The 27,887-nt window shown below is 39.1% G+C and overlaps 1 protein-coding gene across 1 annotated transcript; it reads right to left on the reverse strand.

Annotated features, from left to right (window-relative positions):
- Positions 1-1,179: 1,179 nt before the first annotated feature.
- Positions 1,180-26,612, reverse strand: VIRMA (vir like m6A methyltransferase associated). Its single transcript, XM_035546467.1, has 24 exons — positions 26,216-26,612; positions 23,654-23,769; positions 23,327-23,413; positions 22,899-22,947; positions 22,062-22,230; positions 21,062-21,184; positions 20,245-20,529; positions 18,365-19,517; positions 17,023-17,514; positions 16,119-16,273; positions 14,627-14,709; positions 13,585-13,678; positions 12,904-13,448; positions 12,091-12,326; positions 11,016-11,268; positions 9,566-9,783; positions 7,841-7,973; positions 6,873-7,025; positions 6,325-6,485; positions 5,974-6,070; positions 4,741-4,907; positions 4,249-4,580; positions 3,204-3,347; positions 1,180-2,757 (listed from the first exon to the last, which is right to left on the reverse strand). The coding sequence occupies exons 1-24, from the start codon at positions 26,276-26,278 to the stop codon at positions 2,600-2,602; spliced, it is 5,466 nt and encodes a 1,821-aa protein (XP_035402360.1). The 5' UTR covers positions 26,279-26,612; the 3' UTR covers positions 1,180-2,599.
- Between the last annotated feature and the right edge of the window lie 1,275 nt (positions 26,613-27,887).

Genomic DNA, 27,887 nt, shown 5'->3' on the forward strand with positions numbered 1-27,887 from the left:
CTAGAAGATTCTGGAAATAAAGCGTACACAACTTGTCTCACCATTATCCCATAAACTGCATTTGTCTGTGCTTGACTGTGACATTAACTGAACCAAGGCAATTCTTGCCCCTTCAGCCAGAACAGCTGAAACAGCCTTTATTGACCATCTTCTTTCCCTACCACGCGCCCTCTGGCACCAGATCTGGGTACTCAGCCCCAGGACTGTAGGAGGAAGAATTGTATCACACGGTGGATGGGTTCTACGGTACTTGCTCTTCCCAAGTGTTTTGCTCAGTGGGTAAGTGTAAGGTTCACTAAACAGTATTTTGGCATTGTTATTAGCTTCCAGCATTCCAGCACTCCTTTTAGGAAACAGAACTTGAACATTTCTTTTTAGACATGGTACGAAAAGCAAAATTTAATGCTTAGAATGTTACTTAATCATGGAAGGATTCCAGTTTTAAGAGTCAAACCAAAGAACTCAGTTTTAAACAGCATTATTTCAAGTTGAATTTATCCAGGAAAGGAACCGCTTTGCAGTAAAGGGCTACAGAACTAAATGCATTAAGACACATACTTCCTTTTCCAGTTTGACTAAATTTACAGATTGCATACATCTTAAACAACTTAAGCAACCCTTTATTTCCTCCTAGCTTGAAAATGATTAGTGTGACATGCCATATATTTTAAACTTTCAAGAACAAATACTATATATTTACATATTTTTTCCATGCCTGACACTTTTCATTTCAAATTCCCTGACAGAAAACAAATGATTCATATCCCTGCTAGTTTCAAACACAGTAAAGTTTCCAAAAAAAATTAAAGAACCTTAAACACATGGTCTAAAGGAGCAAGTCAGCTTGAAAAATATTTATGCAGTGCTCCTTTAAAAAAATAGCATTAATACCTGTAATGTCTGAGAGCTCCACCCATTTTAGTCATTACAATTGCATTATTAGTGAAATTACATCTTTGTGTTATTTTTAGAATTTTAGAAATTTGATTTTTGTTCATGTCATTTTAAAAAATGTTAAAATACATACCTTTGCGAACCAGTATTATTCCCTTTCACTGCACCCAGTCAATCAGCAGAAGCTTACCACGTTCATAGGCTACGTCAACTGACTGTGCACAGCTCTCAAACTGGGGGACGTTATGCCCCAGAGCCTCCTCAGAGAAAGCATGCACAAAACGGTTCAAATGGAACACATCTTTATTTAGCCAACCAGCAAAAAGCTAAAAAAAATCCAATTTGAAGTATGATCGTATTTTAGAAACCCTTAAAATAGGTTGTTGAAGTTTATGATACTAAGCAGGCTAGCTGCCCACGAGTTTACTTGAGGACACTATAACTGGGCCTTACTTAAGCAGAAGACAACCCCTTTATAGCACTTCCATAATGTCAAGAAACCGAAGCATAAGTGAAAATCAAGCTCAGCTAACAGTGGAGCTTGTAAAAAAAAAAAAATCAAAATAAAAATGGTGTATGGCCTTCAGTAAGAACTACCACTCCTCACTCCATCCAAAAATGCAGTAAAAGGTGATTGAGAACTGGTTACTTCTAAGAAATCCCACGGAGCTCAAAAGAACACAAGTATAACGTGAAAGTAAATTTAGAGCAGGATCTACTGGTAACATCTCTTCATGAATTCTTACTTCTCAGAAGTTTTTCCTCTTTGCAATGCATCTAAACATTACAGAAACAAAAATCCAAACCATCTATTTAAAGGGAAAGTTTAGCTTTACTGCTTCGCTACGTGGTTGGTTGGTTTTTCACGTCTGTGCCCTCTCCTCAACTACTTCAGTCAGCAGATAGGCAGGCAACCATCATTAACTCCAGACTCTCAGAGGATGGGTATCTCACCGTTTAACCTCAAAGCATACATAATCTGTTTTCCAACACAATGACACGCTCCTAATGCATGAACTGGAGTTGTAAAGCAAGTACTAGAACGTTCTCTTATTCTCACTGAAGTCAATGACAGATTTTCTACAAATTTTAACAGGAGCAAGTGTCTAATCATATTACCAAAAACATACAACAAAACCCATATAAAATACATATAAATTACAATTATGTTTGCGTTCTTTCACAGATTAATTCATTTCAGTCAATCTTCTACCACCTGCTACTTCAACTGCTCTCAGATGTACCTCAACCATTAACAACTGAGATTGGCTAAAAAAAAGGGCTAGTGGCTCTAAACCTGAGAGAAAAAAAATAGAATTGCCTTACATATATATATTTTTAATTTTCTTGCAGTAATAAGTCACACACAAAACACCTGTACCTTTCTTTTGGCACAATGAATTTTTTTTTTTTTTTTTAAAAGTCTTTCAAGTCAACTCAACAAGGTTCTTTACTGAATGTTGTCTACTGTCCACAAAAAAATTAAAACATCCTTTCAAAAGGAACAAAAATATACAATTGTACACAAAAAGTCTTGAATTTTATTGAAATTTCACGTCTTGTATCAAACAAAAACTTTTCTTCAGACAAAAATATTCTCTTGGTGTCCTCCAGATCCCACCAACTCTGAATTGGTCCTTTAGTGCCTCCGTTTTGTCATCTCACAGAAGTCCACAAAGGTTGGGCTGTTCCGTTAGGTCGCATTTTATCGCGTGAAGGAACGTACATGACGACCTCTTCCACTGCCTCCACTAACAAACTTTCCTCTTGAGCCACCACTGCTACTACTATTAGCACTTGTCCAAGATGGTCCAATTCCTCCCCGGCCTCTGGAAGCACGATCGCGAGGACTCGGTCGGTAGCCTTAAAGCAAAGAAAAGTATACTCAGTTGGAAAAAAAAAAAGCCTAGGCGTAGCAGGTGCTGTGAAAGCATGAGAAACAAAATCAAGACGAGACACGAACTGGGTCTGTTTTCTCCTCTTAATTTTCACCTTTCTTTTAGGCAAGCACTTTTGTTTTGATTGGCTCTATAACTACTGCGTAGTTACGAAGACAACTGAACCGCAAAAAACTGATTGCAAAATTAAGATTCTGCGCTCAAGCGTTCAATTCAGCAAGTCTTATGGATTACAGGACAGTTCTTAGGAAAGTACGGATTTGACAGTCTCAGTGACAACTGTTCATATATGCTTAAAGCATTTGCTGAATTTCAAGGTGTCTGCAGCATCCTTGCACGGTTTCATTTGTAAAGCAAAAATGAAATTCAAGGAATTTTCTATAGTTCGATGCCCATATGAATACCATGTACCTGCTGAACTTAATGGTCTCAGTGGTGGCAGTGGACCCCTGTTAAAATTGCTTTGACCACCTCTACTGTCATTGTAGGTTCCTCTGGGCGTACTCTGGGCGCTCCAACTTGAGCCTCGAGCGCCTTCACGGCGACTGTAATTTCCTAGATATGGGGAGAGAAAAAACGCACGCTCTTGAGCAAGTCTCTCATTTTCTTCATTTTAATCTTTCATGATACTCAGGGTGGGTAAACAATATTTACATAATTCAGACAGATAAAACTACTCTGCATCAACATACCATCAGTATTTTAACTCAAAGTGTAAGGTATTTTCTGTGCATAGCACAATATCTACTTTTCAGACATGATCTCAAGTTTAAAAAAGATTCACATTATCTAGTGTACTAAGATAGACAGACCCCTATACTTTAAGGTAAATAATCCTACACTTTACCTTAAAGTATCCATAGCACTGTTTGTAGTAAAGTAAATCCTAGTATTTATAACTTTTCTAAACTAAAATATTTTGTTTCCACTGGGCAGACTTGTCTTAATTGCCAGATGGAAAGGAAAGGAATGCAACCTTCTCTGTATATGAAAGAAACTTGACACTCTGTAGCTAGAATCTCCAGGTTCAATCAAACTGCGCCTTGCTTTTGTCAGAATCTTCCATCCGTTTATTCAAGCCCCATTTAAATCCAGAGATGTATTTTGAGGTTTGATTTCAGGAACTACCCCATCAAAAATGTGAGAGAGGGCTTTGTATTTTTCTGACTGCATCTCTGAAACGCTCCAACAGTTGCTATACACAGGACCATGACATCAGAAAGAAAACAGCTCTTTTTGTAAGAGAAAAGGGGAGAGGAGAGTTTAGTTCAATTCCACAGCACATGAGAGAATCTTTTTTTTTTTTTTTAAGCACCAAACAACTTCTTTCCTTCCCAGATACACTGGGTCAAAAACATCACATGCTGCGGTGATTAATTGCTGGAAGATTGGGCTAGCATTACTGAAGCATTTTAAGCATTCATTTACTACAACTCTAATAAAAGAGCAAACGTACCTTTTGAAGCGGGTGGGGTAAAGAACCTGTTCTGACTGTGAAAAGCTCCCCGTCCTCCACGATTCCCTGAGAACCCACCACGTGAAGAAATTTTCTGTGACACTTTTGGTGGCCTTTTGGCTGGTGGTATCCCATCTGGAGTGACGACTTCTTTGCTCTCCGCAGCAACAAAATCATCCACGTGCATGGAGGGTGGTCTGCTGGTGTTCTGCTTCCTCTGACGGAAGATATCATGTGGTCGAATTCCTTGTCCAAATCCTCCCCTGCCTCTTCCTCTTGGTGGCGGCACAACATGAGCTCTCTTTGCAGGCTCTATGTATTCAGATTTTCCGCTGTCGTGACAAACAATGTTTTTTTTAGTTAACAGAAAAAAATATTCTTACTGAAAGTCAAATATTCTTCATATTGAAATGCCATTTAAAAGGTATTCAACATTTTGAGAATACACAAAACAGTGCTAAACATACTATTTACTCATTGAGCTCATCTTACCTTGACGTTATGAAGGTCTCATGCTTGTGCTTGCCAAGTTTGAAACCTTTTGTGGTTTTTGTCCGACCAGGGGATGACGGTTCTGACAAAAATGACCTCTCCAACTCAGCTTGCAAGTCAAAGTCACTGCAGCCCTTCTCTGACAGCTCAATCAAGTCAACTTTCACCTGCGGTAACAGAGGGTGGTTTTATCACAACAATCATCACTAGCACCTCTGAAGAAGAAAACATGCTGCACCAGGATGGATGAGACTCAGCAAGGGTCCCAAACCTACTCTGGAGGTCCTTCCTCTCCCTTTTAATGCAGTAGTGTGGCTCAGAAAAAAAGCAGCAGAAATAAAACAAAAAGAGCAGCAGAACTGCAGCAAAATTGTCCTAAAGGTTCTATGTTAAGGGCCAAACTTCCAAGTTTGAATGCCCGTCTGGTCACTAAATGACTTACAGTAGAGCAGTCTTAAGCTACAGTTCCATAAATTTATCAGTGCTGCTTTTATATGGGAATGAACAGTTTGGGTTTTGCTTAAAAAAAATAAAATACAAGTGTCTTTGGAAGTGAATATTAAAAAGTAAAACTAAAAAAGAAGGAAGGCAATGAAGTCAACAGAAAGTAACCACTTCCCACATAAGAAGCTAAGCCATTAACAACAGCTTAGTTTATAAAATGTTATTTTTAGTTGTTGTATATTTTTCAAAATTACATTTAAAGTTCATATTACAAAAATTATGTTTCAAGTACTGCGAAGACTCCTTGTGTATATAGTTTCTTCCATTTACTACTGTCTTTTTTCCCCCACTTTTGTCACATCAGAGCAAAGAATTTGAAACAAAGTATAGCTATCAGACTGTTTGAATATCACTGCAAGGACAGAAGGTAAGCAAGAAAAAGAGAGGATAAATCAGATTCCTTGTTTAAGCTTAACACAAATTACTGAAAAGACCCAGCAGCAACACAAAAGCAGGTTAGGACTGATGCAGCAACTGCTCCTCTGATGGAGACGACTCCCTCCTATGTCAGGACACTGTGGAAGGTGCCAATTCTTTGTCCACTTCCATGTGAACTTGGAGGCATTTGATGACAACCTTTAACAAATGCCAGCCCCCCTGTGTCTATGACAATTTACAGGGGTGAGCAAAGGAAGCCAACCCACTCGGCCACATGAATCTCTGATGCTGCTAGCTCAGGTTAACCCTGATTTTTAAATCCCCTTCAATAACGTTAATAAAGCCCCTCACCATATCCAGATCAGTGTCTATTTCTTCAGCCTGAAAGGGTGAGAACCACATGGGCTTCAGCTGGTCGTCCATCACATCTGCCAGCACGTACGTAGTCCTGCAATAAGACAGATGTCTGATGCCTACTGGATTATGAACTACAACCAAATGCAAGCATGTGCAGCACCACAGAAATACAGTGAAATCCTGCTGCCTTATCCTTGATAGTTTTATGAAATTAAATACACTGGGACTAGTAGGGAGTAGCAACAGCTCTTCTATTGAGATCCTGCTTGTAATATAAAATGCATAAGTTATTGCATTCTATTAAATAAATTACAGGCTGTACGCCCACACTTTTATCTGCTTTACCTGTTGTTAAACAAATTCTGAAGAGAGTCTGGTGCAGAAAGAATAGGCTCTACATCTTGGTCACTCAGGGGACAAGAATCACCCGCCGATTCCAACATTTGCCTGACTCCAACGATGTTGTCCAGCAAGGATTCAAGGCCATCGTCTTCCTTAGAACGATCCTAAGTCAACATATCAAGACAAAATTTGTTCCCCTCCTCAAATATTTTTTGATAATTATTTAAAAAATACTACATGAAACAGGATTCCTCACGCTTTATTACATTAACAATCTTCTCAGCAGTAGTCAGTGCTCTCTCTTGCGTGAATTCTTTGCCTTTTACCACACAGTTAGTTGCTGTGCTTTTATGGTGTGTAAATACTCTCAGCACACGGGGATCCCAACCCTACCTGAAACTTCTTAAAACAACAGCAACTGCTATTACCAATTCTGCAACATATGCTACAGAAATGTATATCCTTCTCATCAAGAAGTGATGGCCTATATTGCTCTAAAATCAGTCAGATATCAGATTGCAACATGAACCTGATTATCCAAATTCTTTTACCATAACATGTTTCTCCAGATCAAGCAATAGGTTCTCTGGGGTCTCCTCTTTGCTCTGCAGTAGATGTTTTAACTCCGCAGTGGTCAGACCCAGCGTTCTGCCTGGATGAGATCCATCTACTTCCATAAGGCTTCCATCATCTCCACAGCATCCCTGGAAAACATGAGGGGTGGGAAATAAGTACAGTTAAATATTTATTATACTTCTGGATGGCAGACACCTTAGAATTCAAACATATTAGAGAAATCGAACAAAGAGTAATTTCTTCTGATTATTCTGCATATAATGCAAAACATTTTTAAATTAAATACATTTCCACAGGCTAGTTCAAATGCTGCATCAAGATGAATCCAATCCTTTCCCATATAAGCTGAGGTTTGTATCAGAGAACTAACAATTATTTTAAACTTCTTTCTGTACTACTTGTTAGTAGTTTTTGTATACTACTGCATTATATTTGGCATATTTTCCATGCTACATGTTGATACAGCTACTCTCTAACACATCCGTATCAAATCAGAACCTGGATGCAACAGCACACTATTCCCCTGGGAAAGCCAGTACAACTAATTCACAGTTTCACCAGTTACATAAATATATTTTCTGCACAGAGCTAGCACTTGAAATGCTTGCTAGGGCCTTTTTTTTTTTTTCATTGCCAGCGTGACTTCTTGAAATACTTCATTTGTAGCTTGAAAATAAATAACTGCACTTTTCTCCTAAGGAATCAATATGCCATTTTTTCCTACTGAAAAGAAGCTCTTATTTATTAAACATATGTTCTGCCCAGCTTTCACAGATTTCATTACAAAATGAAGATGGCACTAACACTACCGACAGAAAAGCCATACGCAGCAATCTAAATAGTCATCTGCTTTCTGATATCGTAGTTCCCAAATGCATCTCACCCTGCAATTTCAGAGAAATGCAGCTGAATTTGTGTAAGTATTCAATACATACTCACTCACCAGTGTATCCGAGTTTAGAAGCTGTCGCATAAAATCCAAGAAAGAAGAGGCTAGTTCACCTGTGTCTTTGCTGAAACTGGTGATTACTCGCTTTAATACAGTGTACAGAGCACTGCTGTGTTTTCTTAGGGAGCTGTTTTATCATAAAAACAGAAAAAAAAAAAAACAATTTTTTAGTGCATACATTGGGACCACCCCGCTGTAACTTACCATAAGAAAACAACATATATTGCAAAATAAATTTGGTACGTTTGATAACTATCAAGTTGGGTCTTGATTACAAAGCTGGAGCTTCATTGCTTTCTCTCTATCCCACTGTTGTTCTCACCAGGGCTGTGCGCAGGTATTTTAGCCTGCATGTACACAGCTACACACACTACAGCAGCATCTTGAAAACCTGCCTGAAATGGCATTTCCATCTGGTGACGGAAAAGGCATAGGAGTACAGAAGCTTTTGCTCGCACAAGTGCCTTATATATAGAGCAGGATTGTGCTTGCAGTTTCACTGCATCCCATGATGCCTAACTGCAGGAGCAAAATCAGAAACATAATCAACAACAAAAACCAGCACGGCCATGCACTGAAGCTGACAGATAGGCATTTGGGAGGCATAGAAACGACAGCATCTTTAACCTACTTATTTTTCATTTACAGGCTGTGTACCTTGTTCAAGTCTGAGCAGCACAGCTCTGTAACATCCCTTAGAAGACTGTTTTGAGCAGCTTTTTATTGCCAAGGGTCCAGGTGCTACCTTTTTATTTTCAGGAACCTCACACCCTTCTTGCCTCTCTGCACCTCACTTTTGATGGGCAGAAACAGGTCCAAATATAGGACAGGGAAAAAAAAGTGTAAAAACAACATAGTACTGTCCCTTGTATGTATACATTCTGTTCAAAAGGGAGAGGACTTAATAGAAGTCAAAAAAAAAAAAAAATCCCCATTTCAAAAGCCCTGGTGGTCACGACATTCCAGAGAAGGGCAAACTGAATTCCCTTAAAATAGAGGAAAAGATATACAACGCTTCAATGCTTCAGATGATAGCTGTATCTATTGCTTTACTGAAAAGGAAAGGACACAAGCACTGTATCTCATTCTAATCCATTTCCCCCCATCTCAAGGCTGGAGGAAGACAAGCCTTTTTTCAATATTTGTTTGCTTCTTAAAAGAAAGCGCTCCTGTGTGCCCACTACAGAAATGATAGGTAAATCATAGGTAAAATCTCAAGTGAAAAAGATAAAAAAGAAAACCACATGAAAAAAACACCTGAGTAAAACACTGAAGCTTCAAAAGAGAAGCGAAAGTTCATTTCCTGCTAAATACAGTGATCCCCCACTCAGTGTGCTGCATGCAACAGCCTCCACTAAAAGATACTTACACTTTTTGTAGGGGAAGTGAAAAGAGCTTCAGCACTTTTTCTTTACAGTGACCAGAGTGAACTCAGTGTTTAGAAACTCTTTTATACTAGAAATATGATCACTTGGTTATTAAAAGTAAGCGTTCTTCCCAATGTTATTTTTCTGCATTTTTAAAACTGTGAAGTCTTCAGGATTCTCACTAAATGTTGTCATTCTAGCACACTATTTTATATTCCCATATTATAACTGAGACTCCTAGACAGAGAAGCAAGACATTTATAAGACTTCTAAATCTTTCTAGACATCTGATTTCACATTGCAGAAGTTTTGAATACCTTTAAGTTGTCAGAGATATCTTAAGATACCGTACCTCTTTAAGTGATAGAAGCCATAGTCGTGCTCTGTAAGGAACATCATTGTTCGGATACAGGTCAGCAGACAACTGTAACTGCTCTCAGAATTGGTTAATGTTTCCATTAAGCAGTCACAAATTAACGGCATCAGATCCTTGTTTGGTAAGGAATTGGAAAGCTGCTCTAACTCAGACACAGAGCCTTCTGATGAACTTGGCAAAATGAGGGCAATATCCTACAAAAAGTGATTATTACACACAGTAAAATACACATAGCTGCGTTTGACATACCAGCAATAAGCATAAACCATACATTATGTCAGCAACACTAGGTTCTTTCACTACCCCTTTATCAGCTTATTCAAGCATTTGACATTATTACTGAGCAGCAAAACACTAATCCAGTGTATCCTTTTTAATTCGGTTCTGTCAAGGGTTACAAACCGTTACTGATTTTTAAAAACATAAAAGCTTCAAAGGGTGAAGGTGATGGCAAAGACAACTAAATGCCACAGAGTAACTGAATAGTATCTTAGCTTTGCATTCAGTTTCTTGCTTACTGAGTCAAACTATCCCTTGATCTCAAAACATTCATCCAAACTCAGAGGTTTTAAGCAATACCTAGGAAGTTTAAGATCTACTATCCCCTTCATATTTTATGTGGCATAAAACAAGATCGACTTTCACAATTAATTTGCATAGGCAAAGAGCTCTTGTTTATATGCAAATGGAAAATGGCTGACTGATCTCTACCGACCAACAGCACTCAGCCATCATTTGTATAATGATGTATAAATGCACTAAACCAAAAAAATACATGCACGCAGTAAGACAGATAATGACATGCAAATATATGCATACAACTAACAAGAATACACCTGGGCTAGTCCATGAAATCAGTTTTCAGGTAGTATTTCTTACTCTGTTCTAGTAAACTGTGTGTTTTGTTGTAGTTTTCTTGTGTGATTTGTTGTGTTTTTTTTTTAAACTGTGTCAGCAGCCTATCATACATATCTTCAGATTTGCAACATACGTTTAAGAGGTTTCAGACAGCTAAAACACAGATACTTATTCAACTGAGTAAGAGGTGAACAGTGACAGCACAAGTTTTGCCAGTGGCCCACGTTCTAAAATTTCCCTGTGAGGAGAAATAACATCCCTCAGCTAAGAGGACGGTCAGTCTGCCTGCCATTCAGCTCTTGGTCTCCAATGAGCTACCAGAATAGTGCACACAGTGCAAAAGAGATGTCATAAATTAAAAGATTTACGTTCAAGAACAAAAAGCCTGGCAGCAAGTCTGTCAAAGCAGCCAACTATACACAAATTTTTACTTTTTGTATTTTAAAAATGTTGATGGATTTTTTCCCCTTCAGGAAACAAACAAACAACCACAGGCACCTAGGAATAACTTACTTTAATGTTTCTCCCAAAAGTGTCAACACACATTATGCATTAACGTATAAAATACCTGATCGCAGAGGGACTGCAGAAGAGAGGTTACATATTCAGCACTCTGTTGATGAGTGACGTTGTCTCCAGCTGACCGCATTAGAGCCAGGAGCTCCTGGAAAACTTCTGCATACTTTTCATCACCTTTAGTAGTTCCGTTGATAAGATGCAAAATAGCCAATTTACAAGCTTTGTTTGAAGCCAGGGCATCCAATAAAGCAAGCAATCGAGTGGTTTGTCCAGTGTATTGTTTCTCTTTATCTTCTGTGTTGCTGAAAGGGTATCAACGCATGTTGAATACATAGGAAAAGCTGCTCAAAAATGATCTAAAAAAGCTACAAAAATACTCATTACAGGAGTCATAATTCCACATTTTAAACAAACACCTAACGTATATAAACTTACACTGTCATGTACTTTTTAAAAGCTGTTTAACTTTCACTAAACATCTTTCAGTTGCATCACAGATTAACTATGCATGTAACACTATAGCATCTAATTATATGTAGATAAATATGCTTTTACACAGTTATCTAATTATATGCGAATAAACAGGATTTTAAATAAACAATACTCGTTGCTTCAATGCCCTCCGACATGGTAGTCTTCAACTTCCTCCAGCTTACAGATATCTACATGTTTTCCTGTTCCTATTTTATCAGGATTTTATGGCAAATCCCAGTAAAATAAGTTTTACCTTTACTGATAACACGTCTACTTTTATTACTTATTTCAAACAAGTCGTGTAGAAGTTCACTGAATAGATAAGGCTTTGTAGGGACAACCTGAAAAAAGCCTTCCTAAAATATTTTCCATGCACATAATGTGAAACTGAATACCTGTATGACATGGTTTGTTGGCCACATAAAGCAGTATCAGAACATGGTATATAGAACTGGACTGAGAATTCAGAAATACTACTTATGTTATAAACAGAATGAAAGTGTTTTTCTCCTGCTAAATCTACTGCACAGAACCTGGTCAAATTTAGTAGTCCATTAAAGAAATGGAAATGCCAAATTCCATGCCAAATGGAATTCCAAATGCCAAATTCCATTCCAAATTCCATTCTTTGCAATGGAAAGCCAAAATACCTTTGCAGGTCTTCTACAATCAGGTCCAATACAGTCCTCATGATAAGAAGAGCGGTAGGCGAAGCCAAGTCGCACAGCTGAACACAAATACGTCTCAACATATGCTGAATAGGCTGGCAAGATGAACCAGAGAACGATCTAACTATCTCTTGGATCAGTTTGGCTTGAACGTGAAGGTGCATGCTCCACAGCTTCCTGGTGTTAAGTGCCACTGAAATATCATGTGGCTCGATTACCTGCAGGAACAGAAGAACAGGAGGTTTTTCCTCTCGACTTTTATCATAAAAATTGAATTGTACCACAAGGTACAAACAAATACTATGCACTAATATTGCCCTCATCATAAACGTGCAATGCCATTTTCATTAGTATCACTAAATGACAGGGCACAGTTCCACAAATTAGGTATTCCTAACTCCTTTGGGAGCATGGGTTGTGACATCTTTTACACTTAAAGATCACGAATTCGAGATCCATGCCTTAATAAACTGAGAGTTTGGCATTCAGGGTTAAATTCAGAGGTTTCCTAGCCAACCATTTAAGTAATACAACGTAAATGTAGATAATCTGACAAGGGACAGAACAACAACACATAACTTAAAAAAAAAATCCTCCAAATAAGAATATTTGTGGTTTTCTTCCCCAACGAGAAACATATCTCCAAAGAATCTATGTGAATATAAATGCTTTACAAAAAATTTAATCCACCCTTTCATGTATCTGTTCTTTCTACAGCTAAGAAAATGGTGAAAAATGGTCTAAAGGTTATGCATAATAAAAATTCTTTAAAAAGTAAATAAATCTAAGTTATACCTGAGTTGTCTGCATGGGCAGTGGAAGAGGCAACAGTTCTGAAAGCAGAATGAGTCCAGAGAAAAAACCCTCAGGAATTCTCAAAATTGAGGAGAGAACTTCCTTTAGCATTAAAGACCAAGTATTGTTTGCCAAAGTTTCTTCTGAAATGGTAAGTTTTTCATTAACGCCCTGCGTAAAAGTCAGTAAGATGTCAACAATGTCATTCTGAATTTTCTGCTCATCGCTATCCAAGCGGCCCGAGAGAGGGATAGAACACAGGAGCATGTGTAAAGAAACGAGCGCCGACGGAACGCGCATGTCCTTAAACTCAAAAGATCCGCCCCGCAAGAGTTCTGTTAGCATTGTTTTAAGGAGTGTCAGCGTACAGCGGGCCATGGAAATAGTTGTAACTCTGTGAAGCGTGGTGCCCATGTTGACGTGGAGTCGCCAAGGCTGAATGAGGATGCTGTTCAGCTTCTGCAGGACCCGAATGAAGGTGTCCATTCCCTCGGAAGAGAAGAGCTGAATAACTGCAAGATTCCATTTAAGGTCTTTCTGTTGACCTGTACAGAAAAAAAAACAAACATCTCTGTATGCCTAATTCCTCCTGGGAAATCAGTTACACTTGGGACATTTTTAAGGAAGAAACTCGAAAAATTAAGATTTCTATGTTGAACGGTACAAATACATTTACCATACCTTCTACGACAGGTGGTGGACATGCTACGTGACACAGAACACGAAGGGCCGTAGGAAGGCCAACTCCATCCGGGGTCATCAAACTGTCAATATTCTTAAAAACAAAATTAAAAAAACGAACATGTATTACAAGGAAGGACTTTATGACAAATATATTTCTATATTAATATTCTGACTAGAATGAAAGAACAGCTATCAGATTGTTACATAAACCAAGATGCTTAATTACACAGACAAGCAAATTTAACATGACTTCCAGAAGACACATCTTAATGCCATTCTTTTTCCACTACTTTGAAAAACAGGTCCACTACACACTAATTCTGATAACCTGCAGCTATACAAAGAGCTCTAAAGAGACTACGGGACCAATGTATCAACAAGTCCACCAGAACAAGCCTTGGAAAATTAGTTACAGACAAAATACAATCGGTGTTTAAAATTTATAAATATATTATATACCTACAAACATAAACACACACATTTATACCTTTACCATTCACTGACTAATATCAGCCTCTATTGAAGGGAATGGAAGTATTTCAGTGGTATCTATTGAAGCAAAGCAGCATCCTCTGGGAGCTAACTTCAGGAGAAAACAGCTGGAAGCCCCTTTCAGATGTTCTGCTGAAAACGTATCCTGTATTCGGCCTTGGCTAAGTAACTAAAGCTGCAAGATGAAGATCTGCTGCCTGTTCAATACAGTTGGAAGAGCAACTTGTCTCTGCCTGAAGAATTACTCCCCACGATCTGGCAGCTGAGAACTCAAGCTCCTATGCTGATCCCTCTTCAGGCTACTAATCTCTTGGCCCTAGGTTCCCAGGGGGTTCCGCTAGGTTTTGTACTCAGTTACCTGCAGGTTTTTTTCAACATATATAACTGAGAGCAAGAACTGACTTAGATTGTAAGCTTTAATAAAATCATGTATTTTACATAATATTTTTAAATGTTAGTACGTACGTAATATACAATATCAAACGACAAAGAAGCATAAGCCTACAGAGCACAACTAAAAGATAGCATCTATCTGTATTTTACTAACCTGTTTGATATATTCAATGAGATTTGGAATACAATTTATTTCAAATCTAAGATTTTTCAAAGGTTCAAGCCACTTGCTGAGCTCTGCAGGGAGAAAAAAAGATTACCTATAGTTAATCAAATAACTTGTCAGGGCATCTATGAACATAAAACCTTAAGCACTTAATTTACACAAAGGGTACTACGTCCAAGTGTGAAATCCATGAGGCAAACATTGTAGCTGTAGCCAGTCGAAAATCATCAACAAAAGCAAGACTTCAGAACAGTCATGTATATGGACAAAATTTTGCTCAAGTCAACTTGAACACTCAATTTTCAGCTTATTATTTGTGTTATTTATAATTAAACATTTTCTAAAACACAGTAAGGGTCCCACTGTCAGATAAATAAAAAGCCATTAAGAACAAGGACATATTCCCCTATGGTTACACGTAATAGGTTATTACAAACTGAAAATGAACCTCCTATTAAATGCACAAATGTAGCCAGTATCTGCACCAGTAAGACCTATCCTCTCTGGAAGTCTTTAGACATTCACAGATTCTCTCTCAGTCCAGAATAATCTGAATGTCCCAATCCTTGGGAGAAGAGATCTCAAGTTTCAAAACCCATTATTTCTGAAAATAGGTAGAATAATCAGAAGGTTCAAAGGTTGAATGGCTACGAATTGACTACTATTCTCAGATTGATTTCATGACCTGTTTTAATAAACTAGTTCCCCTTCTCATGAAATAGTCTGATCAGATAAGATGAAAAGATATAAAAGAATGGCAGAAGGGGAAATTAAACTAAATTTTTGAAGAATTTAGATTTCTGTTGGAGCGCTAAAGTTTTGGGAGAAATTGCTGGCACACGTACACACATCAGTTAAGCAGTGCAGAGGACAACCCTGCAGCTTCAGGCTCACGTGCCAGAATGGTTGCCAGCAGGCTTTCTCTGATCTCCACCATTCCAAATGATTTGGGTCTGACATGCGAGTCAACACAAACAAAGGAATATCCCAAGGCACAGTTTGGAAGTCAAAAGATTTACTAACAGAGACCTGACCATCCCATGCCAGTTGGCCCAGCTGCCAGAAAACAGTCCCAGGAATATTTATTAGTATATATATACACATAAGCCTACATCACCAAGAAAAATAAAAGTAAGAGTCTGCTCGCTAACTAGTTAGCCCATTTTTACTGAAATTTGCTCTCCTAAGTTATTTTCAACACAGAAATAATTTCAAACTTCCTGTAATTATCCAAAATTCATGGTAGTTATTATTGCTTGAGAAATAATTCAACTATACAGAATTTCCTATTTAACTCTCATTAACAGGGGCAAAAAAATTACACATCATCTCTGTGACTCAACTAATCAGATGCAGCTGGAAAAGGAATTTCATTATATACATTATCCAAACCAGATGATTGTGAAGTACCAATTACCCACATATAAAAGGTTTCTTCCATACATTCAAACAATTCAGTTGATAATGACACACGCTGTACCTTGCAATTTGGTGTTATTTTCGTCTGCCTTACAAAGCTTCAGCAAAGGCGCCGAGTGCTGCTCCAGCATTTGGACATCACTAGAAGACTGAACCACCAGCAAAACAAGGATGCAGGCATAATTGTAAGCAACTGACTTCTTAGACTTTGAGTCTCTGGAACAACGATAAGAGCTTCCTTTAGATCTCAGAAAACGTAAGAAATACCCAGTTGCATTAGCTTTCTCTGACCCCTAAAAATCTACCTACAGAACTTTAACCTTCAGTAAGGCTTTCTCCATATGATTATTAAAAAAAAAATCTCCCGTGCTTTGTGAAAAGAGAAAGCTTTCGTTTACATTTACTTTATCATCCACAAAAGAGACCTGAGAATACTGACTAGAGTCAACTAGCCAACAAATCTTTTTCCCATAACCTTGTTTCCATTTTTAAAATCTTGCTTTAAAAGCACTGCTACCTGAAATAGTAAGACTGCCTGTCCAGAAAAAAAAAATAATGGTTTTAACACATACAAGAACTTCGTAAACTGAGAGATTCCCACCCCTGAGGAGTGTGCAGAATCTGACTCTCCCCAGCCAAATCTTCTGCTCATTTCAAGGTGAAATCTTATGCTTCAATGCAAAATCTTATGCTTCATTCAAAAATGCCTACCAACTGATTTTTTTTTCATATAAACGAATGTCTGACCTATATCACAACACCTTTGTGGATGACCCCCACAAATTCTGGGCATTAAGTAGTTGATCACAACTGACAGGCCTGATTTTCAATAACATTGTCCTACTCAAGATATTTTCAAAAAGATCATTGTCTAAAAGAAAACATTCTTTTAGATATACTGAATAATTTTTTAAAAGGTAGATACTTTTAAATGTAAAAACCTAAAGAATGCAAATATAAATTACCCTAAAGCTTCCTTGGAATAGTACTCCATTAAAGTAATAAGACTTTGGAGGTTTTTCTCCAGACTGAAGACATGAGCCACAGCAGATCTTCCCACAGGGTTGAAGGTGATCAAGTAAAGGTTGTGAAGTGTTCCCAACAGATCTGAATGGTCGGTTTCCTCGCTGGCTGTGCACCGCTGAAAGTGGCAAAACAATTCTGAAATGCACTGTAACGTCTGCGTCGAATGCAGGAGCCACAGGGCAAAGGTGTCCTCGTTTGCACCATCTGACTGGAGACCTTCCTCTTGATCCGGATCGGAAAACTGACAAAGTGCTCTTATCAACAAGTTCGTCGCTTCGTACTCGGAAATAAAGAAGAGGAGACCCTTCTGGGACTGCGCCAGGAAACGCAAGAGGTCTCGGATAGCTTGGAGCACACCTGGATGCACGCCTGTCACTGGAATAGACAGTAGCAAAGTAATGCATTCCAAGAAGTGGTGACTGTGAAGATACCTGAAAAAAAGTACAAGGAAGTAATCAGTAATATTACAATCATCTGCCATAACAGTACAATAATAGAATATAAAATTAGCTCAGTACTTACTGCTCTGTCGATGATGAGAAATGACTAATTATGAAGTAGTACAAAACTTTAAGCATACAAAACACAGTTGCTGGAATATCTACAGGAAATAAATCCCTAACTATAAAGTACTGATTACCAAAACCAAGTATCTGCCCCACAAAAACCACACCCTATCTTTTATTGAATTTGCTGCATTTGAACCATCATTAAGAGAGCATTTACAACATTTAATGCAGTAAGAAATCAATCATTACCACATATGTAGGAGGCGATTTGAAGACTCCTTACAGATACTTCCATGTAGCTGTGACTCTACGCTGTTACTATCAAAGAAAACTGTTAGCATTCAGAGGAACGCTTTCAACCCTAAACTTGCTAACTGAGAAATAACCCAGGGAATCCTTTAGATGGCTGAACACAGACAGGCCTCAACTCGTCTGCCCACGTTCTGGCACACTGAGCTCGCTGACAGAACAGCACGCTGGCTTGCGTTTTGCCAGCTCAGCACACGGACAGAGGTAATTCCAGACTACTTTTATCCTTATGCATAGACACGTTCCTAGACGATAAAGGGAAGACGCTTTACATCCGTAACAATTTTCAAATACACACTTGTGCAGCACCCAGCACAACCATCCAGGTCTACGAATGCAGCTGAGGAGCTAGCACACTACCAGCAGCAGCAAGAGGTTAACTTTTTGTTACGCACATCCCTAAAAACATCTATACCAAGCTATAGGAAATACAGTCTAAGATGTGAACTTGCAAGAACCATACCTAAACAGGACAGGGTAAGGATCATCCCTTTCTGGAGGGCCTGTAATGCGTGCCATCGTTGGGAAAGATTTCACGGGTGGCTGAATCATTGTATGAGGAGCAGTTTCCATTAAATGGAAGATTTCTTCCAGAAGACTAACAAGCTTTTCCACCTCTCCTTCGCTTATATTAGAAGATTCCAAAAGGTGATCCATATCCATAGGAGCCTCCACATCGTTCTCATATTCTTGGTTGGTTCTGTCAAGTCCTGCCAAGTCCTGGTCCTGTTCTGTCTCCGTGTGATTAGGAAGAGGAGGAGTGCTCTCGGCTAACTGATCGACCACCTTTTTAATATCCGACAGAATCTCATAGAAGTGACATTTCTGGAGAATTGCAGAGCCAGCAGTGACTACTCTCACCGTCTGGTCTAACAGAATGAGTTCAAGGAGTTTCTGATAACCGCTTTTTTCATGTACGTCTACGCCACCTCTTAGAAACATTTCCATTCCCTCAGTCGTACTAATAACACTATCCAAAGCTTTAAAAGCATTAAGCTTAAGGGAGGACGATACGTGGTCTGCAAACAACAGTTCAAACAATACATTAATAACTCCCGCCTGCAAGAGTGCCATTATTCCTTGAGTCCCACATTCTCCTAATGACGATACCAGTTTTGTCCCAGCTTTGAGTTGCCGGACATTCAAAGCGATGGGCTGCTTGAGAGCTACCTGAAGGTTTAAAGCTTGCAGGGTCCAGTCTACCAGCTGAGTAATATAGTCCTGCTTTGTGTCTTTAACCTGCAGATAGCTCAATCCTTTTACTATTAAACTCGGAATTTCTTCTAATGCAGTCACCCACTTTGCACCCCTTTCCTCTTGATACAATTCCAGCAGTTCAGTTAATTTAACGGAGGCTTCCACTGCCCCTGAATTTTCTTTTTCTGGGTCTTGGTCCTTTATTTTCGCAACTTCATTCTCAAATACAGTCTTGTAAGGGCAGCTGAAGTATAAAAGAGGTCCGAGCTCCCTTTCAAAAGGTTCATACGTCACAGGAGGCACAGATGCCAGATCCTCAGGAGTGTACTCAATATCAAAGCTTGGATACTTAAATGTTTCACGTTCCAGATCAGCAATTCCATCTTCATCACTTGAAATCTGCTCATATCCATCATCTCCTAAAAAGGAAAGGATTCAGTTATGGAATAAAATTAATTACGGATAATCCAGTTCATAAATGCTGAGAGGCTGCTCAAACTAAATAAAAAAACTATTTAATACAAATGTTACTGGTTAGAAAACAATCATATGCTACCACACAAAAACCTTTCTCTCCCCAGCTCTAAGTGAAAGCCCCAGCCAACAGAATATTTTTTGTGACAGGGGAGACATTTAGAAAAACAAAAACATTAAAATACATAAAACAAAACATTACTACAAAAATATTGTCCAGTTTTTTTCTTATGATTGTATCTATCATTAAACATCTAGCTTGAGATTTTGCACAGGCATCAGCAGGAACTTTGAATAATTCAAGATGACAACTACCGACATTATTACATAAACAATTTTATTTGTTAACTGGGAAATAATTTGCTTCACAGCTTTCCTATTTCTTTAAACAAATCAGATAACAAGATCCAATGTTCATTCTTACCTATAAAATCTGTGTTTTCCTGTTTTATAGAAAGCGACAGGAAGATTTACTATAAGGGAATAAATATTCCTCAGCAAAATACTGTTCTCCTCGAGTGATGTCAGAAGTATACGTAAGGAACACAACAGTCCAGTGACCACTGCAAAATGAAACCCAGTTCTCTCCACTCCTAGTCACCGTAATGGTACCGCCTTCAAAATTTAGAAGAGTAAATGATTTTTTCCTCAGCTTTTTGTAACTTTACTTACCTTCACCTTCCTCCTCCTCTTCGCCATCTTCTTCATCTTCGTCTTCATCTTCTTCTTCCTCTTCCTCATCAGGAATGCTCTCTACTGTATGCCCATCGTCTTCTTCCTCATCCTCTTCCTCCTCAACATCCACATCTTCTTCATCATCTCCTTCTTCTGGTTGATCTTCTTCCACTTCTCCCTCATCAGAATACTGGCTTTCTTGATGAATGGATGTTCTATCAGGAGAAATGGGCTCGAAGTAATCCTCCCTGTGGTCCACATCACCTTCTTTTTCCCCAACCACTAAAAAACAATATACAGAGTTTAAGAAATCAGAGTACTTCTGTGAAACCGAATGCTCAGTAACATTTTAGAATTTTGCATTACGCATTGTGGAGGTGCAAAAGAACATCTTGAAGAAAATCTTCGAATGTTTTGGCAGAACACAAGCAACAATCACTTAGTTCAGCAAGACTGTAAAGAATTATGTAAAGAGTTCTCAGTGCTTTATAGATTCCAGAGGACTCAGCAGAAGCTGCAAATAGTGATGGAGGGGAAGGACCACACATAACAGAGGCAACAAAAATTTTATAAAATATGAGCAGTATGATCAAGCAGCGTAATGATCGATGTTAACTGAATATATCAATTAATTACTGATATTCTTAAACCTACTAATTTTTAAATTGATACAATTTAACATATCCAACATATCTTCTTTCAAATCCCTTCCCTAAAATAGAATCTGTCCAGCAGAGTAACAGCAGACAGGAAACTTCACAATTCTGACTCCACTGAGCAGTGGTGCAGCAGATAAAACACAGCCGGGTTCTACCTGACACTGGCATAGGTTCATCCTCATCATCATCAGGAGGCGGCGGCCCTGGAGGTGTCCTTGGTCCCCTAGGTTGTGGTCTTGGAGGACTGCCATTGAACTGGTCTTCTTTCTCTCCATCAGCTATGTTTATTATGAAAATAAAAGCTTGCAATTAATAGAATTGCAGGAATAGAAACAATACATTTCAGGTTTTTAGTGCTACACCACCTTCTTTTCCCAGCTGTTATTTAATCTGTATTTTACCTCTGCAGTACATGAGGCTGTTTTCTGAAACCACTTTTGATGTAAACAATAACCTTGCTTATTGATGTAGTTCTTAACACTACAGATGTTTTTTAACATAATAATGATTAAAATTAACATGGTTAATTGCCATTTTTTGGCTCTAATGCTATGTAACAAGACTGTTCCATTATCAGTAAAACCAGAAGTTACTTTAAAAAAAGGAGGGGGGATTATATTTTAATCTACTACTCTCTTGTACAATAAAAACTATTCAAATTTTGTAGCACAATACCTGTACCTTGAAAAACTTTAAATCTAAACCCGTAAGTCAGGTAGAAATCTGCTCATGAATTCCATTCATGGCTATTCTAATACCAAGGCAAAGCAAACACTTTTCTGCAGTGTACTGTTACATACAAGCCACAGAAGGAAAGCTAGTTACAGTTGTGAATTTTTCTTTTTATTAATACTTTTCTAACCTTATTTTTTGTATTATAATCATATAAAATTAATGAGTTCATACAGGTTACTGAATTTTGGCAATCCTAAGTAATCTGCAATAGAACAATTAATCTACTCTCAAAAAAGCACTAGAAAAGAATCTACTCAAAATCATTCAGCATAAATCTAAAAGAAAATACACAAATATGGACACAAACAAAGCTAGAAAAATAAGGCCAGTGAAATCTCAAATGTTAAAGAACTGTCTTTTCAAATGCCATAATGTAATTTTGATTTAAAAAAAAAAAACACTACATCTCACAAGGCTTACCATGTTTTGGGTTTCTTTTCAAACCAGGCTGTTGCTGGGGAGGAGGCGGCGGAGGTGGAGGCGGAGGTGGTGATTCTCTGTCATGACTGATTACTCTGTCAACTGAGCCATATATTGCCAAAGTCAGACAGTTGTACCATCCTCTTAGAACCAATCCATCTGTGTTGACCTGTTTTGTTTGTTTTTTTTTTTTAAAGGAAAGAAAAAGCACTTAAAAACAAGACGAGAAAACTTCAAAATAGTTATTTTTATATCATTGTATCAGTATGTGCATAAAGGCAAGAATGGAGAACTGAACATTGAAGTATCCTTCTTAGTTTTCAAAACGCAGGTTAGAAAACTTTAAATATCAAATCATTACAATCAATAAGTAATCCTTCTCTACAGAGTGTTCAATTACTTGCAGTATGTCGCCTAACTAATACAGCTTACATGCTTATATTATACACCCAGTTAGTGGAAAAAAAACATTACCATGGGTCACAATCATTTGATCATACTGATCAGAACGAAATAAACCTAAACAGAACTGAAGAGGATGTGCTTCGTTGTGGCCTTCAGCCATAACATTCTGATTCATCTCTGCTCATAAGTAATGGATACTTCTGGCAATCTCAATTAGAATTGTAAAGCAATCAAGTCTCCTACAACTCATGTAAATTTATATAGCGTCTATAATGCAGGCTCTGAAGTCGTATGTATCTGAACTACAGGCAGATTTCAGAGTAAGAAATTAAACAATAAATGTTTTACTCAGTTCCAACACACCACACATTACCATGCTTATACACAAGTGACAGACATGTAGAAAAGGAGGTTTAAATGGTATTGCATTACCTTTGCGTTGGGTCTGAAAATAATTGAAGTATTTTCATCATATTCGAGGCTGTTAAGTAAAATACGCAAAATTATTTTCCATTAATATAAAACATGTTTACAGAAACTGCCAATAATAAAATACTGAACAAATACACACTCCTAAAAACAAGAGTGCAGAACCACTTATTTTCACATTTCCTCAATACATTCGGGCTCTGTAAGCCTAAAAATAACAGAATTGTCTCATCTTTGAGGCACAAACCTCTGTCCTCCCATACAAACTGGAGCAAAAGGGCAAGGAGAACACAAACTAGCAAAAGGCAGACCAAACGAGAAAAGTACAAGAGATACAGATTTTCTATTGTACATGTTCTGCATTCAAAACTTCTCAAGAAGAAAAAGAAAGGTAGCTAATGAAGCCAAGAAGTAATTGTGAAAGTACTTACCTCCCCAGCCTATCAAAAACCGGGGCACTTGGCTTGCTGACATTGTTGAAAAACAAGTCCAGTTGAAATGTATGTGGGGATGTCTCTCTGGAAACAGAACAAAGGCAAAAATTAAACCCATCAAGCTCCTTGTCAGAGTAAGTAGGCCTAACAAGGAAAAAGCTTTACATTTTACTGTTTAAATGGTTCCCCAAAATAATTACAAGAGCAGCAGACACACAAATGCATTTTGCCTTTTTAGACAGGAAGTTCTATGGAAATACACAAGCTGAAGGAAAACTAATAGGAAGGTGTTCCTGAATCGGGCACCCAGTATCTTTCACTTACCCATAAGCCCTACTGTCAGGCAAATTCGTGTGAGCTCTCACTCCGGGAGGAATGACACGTACTTCATTTATGTAAACCACGCACGGAAAACGAACTACATCTATATTGGTACTTTGCTACGAAACAAAGAAGAAAGAAAAACGATGAAATGTAAAATGGAAGCAACGTAACTTACTCGTATATTCTTTATTAACCAAACTAAGGTTGCAATCATAATAATTACAGAATTCAATTCTGCAAAACGTTAAACATTGCTAAACAGAAAAGATTTTTAAATGATCTTCTGGCACTTATTTAAATATTTGACACTTTTTTATAGACAACATTACAGGTTTATTTACATAATCAGTTATTTATGAGAATCTTTTAAACAGGAACGGTTTTTCTTCAACAGAAGGTAAAAGAGAAAAACTGGAACTTAAATTATTAAAAGAAAGACTAAGTATACAGTTCCCTTTTAAATAAACCTTATCAAGTTTATTATGTAAAAAAAAAAAGCGTGTTCTAATGTTAAAGATATAGGAATGTTAAATTTCAAACCTAATATTAGTAATAATTGTGATACTATAAATCTGTTTTGCTAGACCTGTACAAAAAAAACATGTGACATCTATATACCAATTCTGCAACATTTGAAAACCTTTTGAAACTGAGATTTCTGTTTACAACACAGAAACAGCAAATGTAAAGACATCTTATGCTTCAGCACTCCTAAAAGCCTGAGCAAACTAGGAAGTAATCATAAGGTCACTGTGACTTCCTGTGTAGTAACCACCAAACAATTAATGCTGAAAGTCTCCTCTCACTAAATTCATTTTATTAGGTATATAACGTATATGTCCAACCTTAAACATAAAGACTTTCTCGAACAGAAGCTCAGAATCACGCTTCTCAGCTTCCAGCCAGCAAATTGGATTAGCAAAGACTGCACTAGCAAAACAACAACAACAAAAAACTGTCTACCAACATAACTTTTTTAACTTTCAATTTTTATTTATCTTCAGTAAAAAGTTACATAACCTTCATCGTGATTACGAAGCAAAAGAAACTCCAAAGTTATCAGCACGAAGCAAGAAGGTACTAAGATTTTTAGAAAGCTAATAACTGAAGAAATAGTCACAAGTAAAGTTTTAAGAGGAACACTTAAGTGTGTGCTCTATGACACATATTGCTATAATTTAAGAAAAAAAATCTATGCCTGCATCTTTTAGTGCACAAATACAGTATCTTGTCCCAGGGGCTGAGGTGTCCAGTCAGGAAGGCAGAACAAAAGGAGCCTGTGACAGGAGGCACAACTTCATTAAAGAAATGGGGTGACTGTAACCCCTGCGGAGTGATGGCTGTGGGAGCTCTCTGCTGTGCCTTTTACAAACGTACACAGCCTGTAAGACTCAAACTTTGAAGAAAGGCTGCTGCTAAGGAGGCTGTGGCCCCAGCAGCACAGCCCAGGGACAAACTTGTGGTTAAAGGATACTGGACTATGCCTTGTCTGCCACGCAGCAACCTCATCACAACAAAACTGAATCCAATTTCCTTTTTCTCCAGATCATCTATATATATATAAAAAAATGTATGGTGGAACTGCCCAACAGACATTAAACTATACAGCTAAGCCAAATAAATAATTTTATTAGAAAACTAAGCGGTACGTCTCAAGGAGTGCAAGTTCCAAAGCAAGACTCACGATCCATTTAGCTGGAGAATTATTCTAACATGAAGGTGGTTTTTCTGCCATACGTAAACTGTTTTGTTTTTAATAAAAACTCAGTGTGGTTCTGGTTATGAAAAAGTCATCGGCAAGACTGAAAGTGCCAGAAAACAACCTACAGAATTAGAAAATGTCCAATAACAGCATGCACTGTGCTGGAGAAGATGAGGAATGGCTACTGTGTCCTACCCAATGCTGTCTTAAATTGCAGAAGTAGAAATACATTTGGGGATCCACGAATGTGGCACTAGAAAGGACTCCAGAATAACTTCTGGTTTGTTTTTAATTATAGCATTAGCTCCAAATACTTTGTTTTCATCCTTGTACCTGTCCATGCATGGAGCTTCCTTCACGTTATGCTACACTTTATATTTCCCACCTTCATAGTCCCCTTTCTCCCTTCTGAAGAGGGAAGGGGACCAGGCCTCGGGCAACCCCGTTTAACGCAGCATCTTCAAGGATGCTCACGCTCCCTGTAGCAAAGTATTTACTCACTTGGAATATTAGTTATTGAGCCTCGCTCAAAGCGAGGTATTTATTTGTAAAACCTCCCATTGCTGAACCTAGATCGAAACACTCGTTTTGCTTCCTATGCATAAAGCTCAGGGGTCCCCAAACGCTCCATAAAGCCCCCGGGAAGCAGCAGCAGCTCCTCCCGGCTCCTTCTCCCGCAGCCCCAGCACACGGAGCCCCCCGGACCCCCGTCCCCTTCCCCTGTCCTCCCTCACCCCCAGCCCCGAGCCGCCGGCCGGGAGGAGGCTGAGGAACCCCCCGCTCGGCGGGACCCTACCCCGGGGCCGCTCCTTCGCCCCTTCCCTCCCTGCCAAGCGGGCGGCCGGGCCCCGCCGCCTTACCTCGGCGCTCTGGTGCTTGAACGTATCGAGGAAGAGGAGCTCGGTGGCGGTGTCCACCGCCATCTTAGCTGCGGCGGGCGGGAAGCGCTTCCGGCGGCCGTGCGAGCGCTTCCCAGGGCAGGGGCCGCCAGGGCCGGTACGGCCGTCATGGCCGTTACGCGGCAGCTGCAGCCCGACGGGGCTGTGGGGAAAGAGCTGGGTGTCTGAAGTTTAGCCCCGGCTCCACAGCAGCTGAAGCCCTCAGTGTGTCCCCTCACAAGTCCCAACCGTTCCCCAGAGCTGCTCTCAGCGAGCTGCGTGGGGCTGCACGAGTTTGGTGTTTAACAGCAAAGACCCGTGGTCTTTTAGGGGGAAGTCTAGGAAATGCAGCATCTCCGAACTGCCACCATGTTTCCCTCAGTGGTGCTAATTATGCCTCATTAGCTCTGCCTTGTGTTTGGAACAGCTTCTTGACGAAATAAGCCTTCTTGTGTGCACACCAGGAACTGACAAGTCTCTTTACTGTAGTAACTAAGCTTGCTGCTCTCTCGGCACCCCGCAGTTTCACTTGGCACTGGAGGTTGCAGGCCTCTAGGTCGGACCTCATACGAAAACATTGCATCAGTTCAAGCAAGGGTGTGGTTCTGTGTCTCCCATTTTCCACGCTGAAACTAGTTCAGGAAGGTTGGTCCCCACGCCACGTGCTGGGAGCTGGGTCACGACACGCAGCTCCACAACCAGTTCTGTTGGTACCGCTGAAGACGGGGCTTGTGGCATTGCTGAATCCATTGAAATCGTACTACTGCCTCCCCGTACTGCTTCAACAGATGTGCTTAAAATACTGCAAATCCTTTTGCAGAAACATCACAGAATTTGAGAATCAAGGGCTCTCATATACAATACTGGCAGAAGGTTGGCCAGCTTTCAATCTTGCCCTGAGCTGGGACCTTCTCTTGCCCTGATGGACAAACAGATATACACTCCTAAAGTGAAATACAACATTCTTATGTGCGTATAAAAACAAAAACCTGAATTTATGTATATTTTGCTGAAGTAATGCAATGCCTCACAGATGCTCATGACACTTGCCACGGCTTATTTTGGTTATGTTTATAGGCCCTGTTTAGACTTTTACACATGAACGTGTTTTGTAGGTGTACTCCAAGCGTGGCACTGTGGTCCATACCACAGTCAGGTGGCTTCTCCGGGACAGCCTGGGTCAGTACCACAACCGGGCCAGCTAGAGCCAGTAGTTGCAGTGAGTGGCGGGGGAATTCCAACCCTGCATTGTTATCTACAGTGACTCCCTGCTGCCAGTAACAGCTGCACCTCTGGATGAGAAAATGTGACTGTAATACCATGCTTTGTGGTATTACATTTTATATTACATTCAGATGGCTGTAAATACGGTGTCGTTGGCTTTGGGACTTGGCAGAGCTTACAAGTTGGCATTTCTTTGCTACAAGGTAAAGCAGCAGCGCGTGAATGTTACAGCCAGTTGTGCGATTTCAGGGAGCAATGTAGGTATCCGCAGACACTCTATTTATTAACTGATGAATGTGGAGAAAATGATTTGATTAGCAGCAGCAATTATCTTCAATTAGAAAAATAGTTGGTGGTGACCACTAACACGTTCCAACAAAATCGTACAGCTCTGCTGATTATCCCATCACAGTTTTAAAAAGTTGATGTT

The sequence above is a fragment of the Cygnus atratus genome, chromosome 2, assembly GCF_013377495.2.
Source record: "Cygnus atratus isolate AKBS03 ecotype Queensland, Australia chromosome 2, CAtr_DNAZoo_HiC_assembly, whole genome shotgun sequence".
NCBI classification, from domain to species: Eukaryota; Metazoa; Chordata; class Aves; order Anseriformes; family Anatidae; genus Cygnus; species Cygnus atratus.

Coding starts and splice junctions, on each gene's coding strand:
- VIRMA (XM_035546467.1), bottom strand. CDS start 26,278: ATGGCGGTGGACACCGCCACCGAGCTCCTCTTCCTCGATACGTTCAAG. Junction 21,185..22,061: donor GAAAAGAAACCCAAAACATG/GTAAGCCTTGTG, acceptor TAATAAACATAG/CTGATGGAGAGAAAGAAGAC. Junction 13,679..14,626: donor TCATTGAATATATCAAACAG/GTTAGTAAAATA, acceptor TTTGTTTTTAAG/AATATTGACAGTTTGATGAC.